This window comes from Culex quinquefasciatus, chromosome 3 (assembly GCF_015732765.1).
Source record: "Culex quinquefasciatus strain JHB chromosome 3, VPISU_Cqui_1.0_pri_paternal, whole genome shotgun sequence".
Taxonomy (NCBI): domain Eukaryota; kingdom Metazoa; phylum Arthropoda; class Insecta; order Diptera; family Culicidae; genus Culex; species Culex quinquefasciatus.
The window spans coordinates 179,229,113-179,238,239 of record NC_051863.1 but is presented as its reverse complement, the minus strand read 5'-3'; the positions used below and the strand labels follow the sequence as shown (position 1 = coordinate 179,238,239).

Sequence of the window (9,127 nt, the reverse complement as noted above, 5' to 3'; positions counted from 1 at the left end):
AATTTTACTTTTTTAATTTTTTTAATGCTTTTAAATTTTTTTAATTTTTTTTAAATTTTTTTAATTTTTTTTTTAATTTTTTTTAAATCTTTTCAAAATTTTAAAATTTTAAGTTTTTTCAGTTTTTTTTATTTTTTTTTTGATTTTTTTTTCTAATTTTCTTCAAATTTTTATTTTTGTTTTAATTTTTTTTATTTGTCATTTTTTATGCATAAAAAAATCAAATAATTTTTTTTTCCGTGCATGATTCAGTTTTCCGTGCATCATTCCATTTGCCGCAGTAGCAAACCTGCAGAATAGCGGGTAGCAAAGTGAAATCCCGAAGAACTGAGAGCAAATTTGCTACCGCGACAGGTACCGCGGTGGGGTTGACGTCGGGTGCAAATTTGATTCGCTTAGATGTTTGCTACCGGCGCTGGAGATGCACTTAGTAACGTTTTTTTTTTAATTATGGGTTTTATTGCGAAAATCATTATAAATTAAGAAGCATTAAAGCAGAGTTGAGGATAATGATGTATTTTAACGTATCATCAGTAAAAATACCACCAGTCAAGCTTTCTTTTTGAATAGCAATTGAAACAAGTTGTCCACTTTTTGCCAGCGATTTTTTCGAATCGCGTTTTTTTTGTTTTGTGCCCTAATGAAATGTTTGGCTCGAAATTTTGATTTGTGGGACGTGAGTACCCAGTTAACTCAATCGGAATTCCGAAACGGAATGCAATTCGAATCGTTTACGTATTCCGTTTCAAACGCAACAACCGATTTCGTGTACGTACCGGTTGTTGCGTTTGAAACGGAATACGTAAACGATTCGAATTGGTTTCCGTTTCAGAATTCCGATTGAGTTAACTGGGTAGCAGTGGAATCGATGTTTCGCCGACTGATCCAAATATTTTTTTCTTTTTAACGATTTTTGTGCGCGAGAAAGGAAAGCCATGCTCCCTTCCGATTTTTTTTTGATGAGCGTCAAAAGATTTTCTTTTGATAAAGATTCTTCAATCGCGGATGGTGGGAAAATCAAACTTTGTATTTGATAAGCCTTTCTGTAGGTTAGCTGTTTTTCTACAGAATTTCAGCAAAAAGAAAGGCAGAAACAGACATTTCGGGATGTACAGAAACAAGACGTGATAAAACCTGTTAAATGACTTTCGGACAAAATAACCCAACGCCGGCAACAAACGCGCCCGTTCTAAATACTTATTTGCTTGCTTTATTGTTTTGTGTTTTGTTATACTTGTGTAACAATGCCTCTATAAACTAGGAGAAAAATACAATTACATTCCTTGCGGTAAGTAAAGTAGTGTGAATGCATACTGCTTTGTTTTTGTTAATTTCCGTTTGCCTTCTTACACATCTCACTTGGTTTTACCTTTCATTAATGGTAGAAAACTTTCGCGCTAATAAATAAAATTACAAAAAGCAATGCTATCTCTATCGAATAAAATCATTTTTGGTCAGAAGAATAATTTAGTGTAAAGTAATTAACGAGAATTACAAGCTTTTCCGAAAAAATACACCCTTGTTTTGATTCTCTCAACATTTTTAAGCTTTGCCTGTTTGTTGTTGTTGCTGGTTATGCTTTTGACAAGATTCATGAAGCTCAAACGGTAATTTGGAACCTGGTTACTTCTAAAATAACTTACAACACAAATCATGTGGTTACACAATTACGACTAAATCTAAACGCGATCATCTGTTTAAATGGCTAAAGTTTATTTTTTACGAGAAAAAAACTTAGTTGTAGTAAAATTAATCATCGTTCGCCTACGGCGGAGAACGACACTAAATAAATTAAGGTGTGAAACTAAACGCTAACGACAAGATTAAAAGGTGCGAAAGTAGTTTTTTTCGAAAAAAAAAAGCTCGTAAAATGTAGTTTCTGTAATTATCAGTTCTGGCTTATCACTTCTCCCTTGCATTCACAAATAACCAACATATTTCATAGGGGAGAGCTGTTTTAACTTCCCTTAAAACTCCATGCATCTTTCCTGTTTTATTTTTGTAGTTGTTGTTGCTGCTGCTGCTGCTGCTGTGTGTGTTTATGTAGATCAAAAGTTAACTACAAACTAAAAACATTTACGCTCAATATCAGAATTAGCATCCATTGCTGCTTGTTTGTTTGTGTGTGTGTATGTAAGAAACACTAGAAACTACTTATTTGTTGCTGTTTCGTATCACTATCACTAGACCCAGTTCATTTCTGTCATTCCAAGTCCTCACCCCGATCTACCGTTTTTTGTACAGTCTGTAGGTGAGTTTGCATCATCAAAAAGGGTAGATTAAGCTATTTACAATTGTGCCCGCGCACGCACACACGCCCGCGTAATTCAGTTGCAAATGTCACTCTTGAGATCCTTCAGGTCACGCGCCTTGAAGAACCCTCGCTCGGTTTTGCACTCGCGGATCGTGACCGTCTCCAGGTTAACGGTGACGTCGGTGATAAACACCTGGTCCGTGACCTGGGCCCGCGGCAACCACAGCTGGGGAGGGGCCGCCCGGGGAGACAGCGTCAGGTGGTGCTGGTGTTTGCCGTTGTTGTTGTTGATGGTGTTGTTATTGCTTACGGGCAAATCCGGCCGCTTGGGGCTGTTTTCCTCCTGGGGAGCTGCTGCGGGGGGCGCCAGCGCCACCGCCGCCGCTGGAGCCGCAGCCACGTGGTTCTCCGCGGGTGGAATGTTTGACTCGGGTCGTGATGCTGGGGTGTCCGGCGAAAGTGGCGCCGTCGGTTTGAGTTCCGACTTGGGGACCGGTGTCGTGACCGTGGCCGCCGCCGCAGGTACCGTTTCTAGCCGCGGAATCTTGGCCGCTGGGCTGCTCGTGCTTCCCTCGTCCGGCGAGGTTTTGATTGTGACGCCCACTTTGCCCTCCTTGGACAGCACTTCGGCCTTTCGCGTCGTCCCGGCCAAGTCCTTGTGGCTCAACGGCTGATCGTCGCTGCTGTTCGAAGCCGTGTCGTTGTCGGCGTTCTGCGAAATCGAGATCTTCAAACTGGGAACCTGCGCCTGGGGCGGCACCACGACGTCCGACTTGTCCTTGGATCCGCCACCAACCGGCGCCGTCTTCGACTTGGAAGAACTTTCACCATCTTTCTCCTTTTCCTTCTTGCTGGGTTTATCCTCCTTTTCCTTCTTGATCGTAATGACTTCCTTCAGCGGTGCAGCAGCTGCGGCAGGTTCCGGTTTCGGCTCAGGTTCGGGACTAGCGACGGCGACCGGAGCTGGCGCAGGTACGGCCGGTTCGGGAGCGTCCTCCTCGTCCGAGCTCTCGATGCGAGGTTTGCGCTTGCGTTTGTTCGGAGTGGAGCCACCCCGGAGGGAGCGCTCGAAGATGTCGATTAGCCGAATGTCCAGGATGTTCTCCTCCGGTTCCCAGGTGTTGTGCCGCGTGCTCCAGCCCTTCCACTTGACCAGGTACTCGGCTTTGCCCTGTGGGGGAAGAAAATTTTAGAGAAAAGTGTGTAAATGATTTGTGATTTGGGAAATTGTTAATTTTTGTAACAGAGTTTTAAACTTTAAAAAAATACCCATTTTTAAGAACTTTTTATCGCGAAAACTCGATATTGAAAAACATTACCCCTTCAATTTTTGCTATATATGTGAAGGAGGTATTAGACTATGACAAACAAACAAACAAAGTCGCCTGCTCTGTTTATTTGCCTGCATTTGTGTGCAGAAACGTCAGCCTGCATACATTTCGCTTTGTTTGCGAGTTTGGCAAAATATCAAACAAGAAAAAGCGCGAGTTTGTTTGTTTGTTTGTCATAGTTAAATACCTCCTTTAGAAGCCAAAAAGTGCAAACTTTTGAGCTAAAGGGTATGACGGAAGTTTTAGTTTTTGCTAATATATATATTTTTTTTAAATAGTGTTTTTTTTTGGCACGAGTCGTACATTTATCCAACGAGGTTCACCAATTTTAGTGCTGAAAAGTAGAATTTCTCAGCATTTATTTTGAAAAGTATTGCTATTCGATTCTGTTATTTTTGGGACAGAACAGTAGGCTATTTCGTCGTTCAAGAATGACGGAATTGGAATTCTAAATCGAAAAATACTTTTTAAACAGCGTTTTTTTTTAAAAGGTCCTATAAACCAAATTTTTTGTGTTTTTGAATACCCAAAAAGCAAAAATTCAAAATTTGGTTTATAGGACCTTTTCAAAAAAAACTCTCACTTTATCAAAAAAATTTATAAAGTGCACTGAGTTTTGAGTAATAGCCATTTTTTAGGTTAAATTATTAAACAAAATTATCTTTTTTAATTTTAAAAATAGTGCCCACCCTTTAAACAACATATCGAAAGAATGATAAAATTCTTTACAATTTGCTGTTTTGGACATTTTTGATCCGACCTTAGATTGCTGAGATATGGTAATGCAAAGAATAAAAATTACCAAAGATGAGTTTTTCTAATTTTTACTTATTAATTGACCCTCAATTTTCATTCGCTACTATTGATCTGATTTGTTAAATGTTACAAAGTGAAACTTCTGTGAAATTTTCTCAACTTTTTGGAAAAAATATATTCAGATTTTTGAAATCACGATGCCCATTTTCAATAGGGTAACATAAAATGATTGCCTTTTTGATATGTAAGTTGGGTCTGAAATCCCGAAAATCTCTGGACGTAATGTTTGAGGGATGAACTCAAACTTTGCCGAAGACACCAAATCGCTCAGAAAATCTCTTTTCGAGATACATATTTTCGAGTGTTTTCACAACATTTTCTATGGGCTTTCCCCGAATTTGTATGGATACTTGTATGAAGAAACTAATGATGCAAAATTTCTTATTTGATCATTAGTAATCGATGGACAAAATTTTATTATTTAGATCAAACAATACATAATTAAAATCAGTTTTTTTTTTTGCAAAATTTTAGAAAATTCTTGAATTTTATTTTTTTAGAATTTAAAATTTTATGATTTCTTTATTTTAGAATTCTAGGATTATAATTTTGAATTTAAGGATGTTAGAAAGTCTGAATTTGGCATTACTGGAATTTAAAATTTCAGAATTCTATGATTTTGCAATAATTTGATGCCTCTGTACTCTCTTGCACTAAGCTTGCTGGTTTTCCTATCCAGTTAAAACAAAAGCGCACAGAGGCATCCAATTTCAAAAATTTTAAATACAGTTCAGACTCGATTATCCTTAGGTCTCGGAAAGATTTCGCTTCGGATAATCGAATCACATTTTTTTTTCGATGTCTTATTTTTGATTGTCGAGTTTAAGTATGATCCCTAAACTACGCTTAAGTGATTTGGAGATTTTTGGCGGCCAAAATGGCGGTGATCAAATATTTAAAAAAAATCAATTTTGTAATTTATAACAGGCAATCAACTATTCAAATCTGACTAAAATGGGGTCGCAAAACTTGAATTTTATGTTAAAAGTAGGGCCGTTGCAAATATTTTTCAAAGTTTACGTCGCACGCCCCTTCATAATTGGTCTGAAAAATCAGGGGGCAAAAAAAATATTTTTTCAAAAAACTTCAAAATTTCCATGAAATTAGAAGTCTAGTCAACTGAAAACAATCTAAAATGCATTTTTCTGCATTGATAATCATATTTAGCATGTTTGGGCTTGTTTTGCATTTTTTATGAAATTCCAATGTACAGCACCGCAAAAAAAAAATATTTTTCGCAAAAAATAAAATTTTCGTCAATCCTTAGATATTTTGGAAACTGATGATGGCAAAACAGCTGGACAGGTGTATAATGCATTTTAAAACACCTTTTTCATTAAAATGTTGGAACCATGGCTCGTTATTTCAATTTTTATACTTTTTTTATTTTTTGCGATTCTGCGATTTTTTTTTTTCATTCTAGAATCTTTAATTTCAGAAATTTCAAATTTTTAAATTCTAGGATTTTGGAATATTAGGGTTTGAAATTTTATGATTTGTGAATTTTGTAATTTTACAGCAAAAAGTTTTTTTCTCTAAAATTTTTGTTTTCGTCAAATCTTACATTTTTGAAAATTGTAAATGCAAAACAACTGAACATATTCAGAGTTTTTTTAAAGGTCCTATAAGCTATTGTCTTTCATATGTTTATAGGGCCTATTAAAAAAACTCTGGATATAAGAATATTAAATTTTATATTTTTTGGATTATGGAACTTTTATAATTTTGTAACTAGAAATTTTTGAATTTTAACTGATTTGAAATTGAAATTATATATTCAGAATTTTTTTTTTATTCTGGATTTTGGAATTTTAGAATTCTAGGAATTTTAGTATTTAAGATTTTCAAGATTTTAAAATTTAATGACTTGGAATTTTGAAATTTTTCATCTTAGGATTTTTAAATTTGATTGCCTATTTAATAAGAAAATTAATTTTTTTTTCTCAATATGTATTGGAATAGAAAATTTTAGAATTCAAGAATTTTGGAACTATAGTATTTTCAAATTAATAATTAGAAATTCTTGAATTTTGTATTTCAGCATAACAGATTTTAGTACTTCTAATTTGAGGAATTTCAGATTTTGTAATTTATAATCTTACAATTAAAGATTTTGAAATTAAAGAATTATAGAATTTTACAAATTTAAGAATTTATAATTTGAGGAATTTCAAATATAAGAATTCTAGGCACATTTCCAAAATGTAGGTTTTTATAATTTGGCATTTTGGAATTTTTGAATCTAGTCTAAATGTTTGAATCTAAAATGTAGAAATCTAGGCTTTTAGAATTTAAGAATTTGAAATATGGAAATATATAGAATTTGGATTTTTCATGAACTAAAAATTGTAATTTTAAAATTTAAGTGATATATTTTCAATTGATGTTTTTTATTTTGTTATTTTAAGATTACTGTTTTTTTTTATTACTCACAGCCGTTCTACGCATAATTCTGAAGTTTTTTTCTTCAAAAGGTCCAATAAACCAAATTTACAGTTTTTGCTTTTTGGGTGTTTTTAGAACCGCCTTGAGTCAGGGGTATTAAAAAACACTCAAAAAGCAAAAACAAAAAAAAAATGGTTTATTGGTCCTTTTAAAAAAAAACTCCAGAATTGTTTTACGCAAATTTCGACTTTTTTAATTTGTTTAATAAAAACACATAAAAAATACTTTTTTTGGACACTCATGAAAAATAATATTAAGTCTATTTGTCCCATCGCACTTCTACGCATAATTTTTCCACCAACTTTTTTCTTCTAAGGAAACACAATCTTTACGGAGGCATTTTACATGTTTTTAACCTGAGCAAGAGGAATATACCTAAATTCGGATAATAAATTATTAAACAGGGAGAAATATTTGAAACATTTTTTAAGTTTTATATTTATATTTTTAAATATGGCTAAAACTATCTCAACTCGAGAGTAATGAAAATAAATATATATTGTATAAAAACTGTAAACATTGTCAGTAAATAAGAAAATAGTGAAACCCAAACACAAAATACAAATTTAATCTCCCACCAGAACTTCTAGCGTGTTCCAGCTTCAAAAATCCAAACACCAACCTGCTGTTGCTTCTGTTTTCTGCTAAAAACATATAAAAACACAGCAGCAACGATGAGGAGAACGCGAAACGCGAGGGAAACCGCGAAACCCAGAATTGAAACAAAAAAAAACAAGCAAATCAACGCCAACCAACCAACCAAGAACCAGTCAAGGTCAACCAGAATGCCAGGAAAAGAAGCGGGCACGGGAACGCCGCGCAAAAACCTTTCAAAATTTGCAAAATTATGTTTTCAAACAAAATTGTTACGAAAATTGTCTATGTTGAATTTTTAACTGAATTAATTCAATAAAATTTTCTTGCTTGAGTTTCCCCCAGAAAATCTAATTGCGTATCGGCAATTCAACTCGGACGATGGCTCCGACGCCGGTGGCGCTCGGGGGTGGCCGGAACCGGCGGCGGCCTGGACAGGTGCATGACGTAATAGGAAAACACTGAACCCAAACCAAACGCGAAACACTGCGAACTGACACACAAACAAACATAAACAGTGCCAGAAACATGGGTGGGGGTAAGGCCGGAGAGGGAAAGGAAGGGCAAAGAAAGTGAATCGTAGTAGGCCGCTCGGTGGGAGAGGGGACGACGTCCTTCTGGAAAGTTTCCACCGGATGGAGGAGAAAAAAAAAACAAAGCAACCCGGAACCGGAAGTTGGGCGAAAATTGCGACTGCCTGGCGGCCGAAACTTACCGATCGAACCCGCTTTTTCATGATTTTCTCCGCGGCGTAAACCCGATCGTCGGGATTCTCCATCTTGTGGCCGGGTGTTATTTTTTTCGAATTTCACCTTGATCCTGTCGTCTGTCTTCACACGATGTTTCTTCGTCCTTTCGCGACCAGAACTTTTATGCTTCTGCTTTGGATGTTGCGTTTTGTTTTATGTTGAGAGAGAGGGTTGCCACACCAACACCACCACCGAAGAGCCTGCTTCGATTTTGACACCTCTCACGCACACGCACACACACTTGTCTTCTTCTTTCCCCTTGGAACAACTGGTTTGTCTTCTTTTTCCCCCTCAGCAGACACCACCGATTTTTGCACGCAATTTTTGCACAATTAACGCACGAAATTCACACAAATGTTAACATAAAGCCACCGCACGAATCCTGGGGACCATTTCCGGACCGGAAGTGGAACGCGAACGGTGAGATTTCACGACGAAAAACGTAAAACTTTGAACGAGACTCGAAGGGACGACCACAACCCCGACCTGAACACAGCACGCGCACTGACAGCAAAACAGTTTTCTTTTTCGTCGTTTTTCGCGATCGAACGCAAACTGTCAGTGGGGGAAGGGGGTTTGGGCCGATGAGGTCGATGAGGTCGAATGTAGGGAGGAGTATGGATTTGAAGATCGAAAATGTGGTAGGGGTGGTCATGCTGGCTTGCATGGATATTTGGATTATTTATTTTTTTGGAAACAGCTAAATTTTAAAGCAAGTCCACGAACGTTGTGAAATTTTACCCAGCAACACGAATATGATAAAATTATCACGAGAAAATGGGATCTAAGGGGTCTCCCGAGCAAAAATTTACAACCAAAAAATAAGCATAAGCATAAGCATAGGTGCCCACCCGCAGTTGCTACTCCGTTATTGACCAGGACCTCCAGAAGTTACATCCACGAGCCGTGGAAGATGAGTGGGTGCTATCTTTCCTCGC

General features: G+C 36.6%; 1 protein-coding gene across 1 annotated transcript; it reads right to left on the bottom strand.

Annotated features, from left to right (window-relative positions):
• Positions 1-1,187: 1,187 nt before the first annotated feature.
• Positions 1,188-8,713, bottom strand: LOC6041087 (polycomb group protein Pc). The gene is made up of 2 exons (XM_001850342.2): positions 8,156-8,713; positions 1,188-3,425 (listed from the first exon to the last, which is right to left on the bottom strand). Exons 1-2 carry the CDS (start codon positions 8,216-8,218, stop codon positions 2,328-2,330), a joined length of 1,161 nt encoding a protein of 386 aa, XP_001850394.2. The 5' UTR covers positions 8,219-8,713; the 3' UTR covers positions 1,188-2,327.
• Positions 8,714-9,127: the final 414 nt, after the last annotated feature.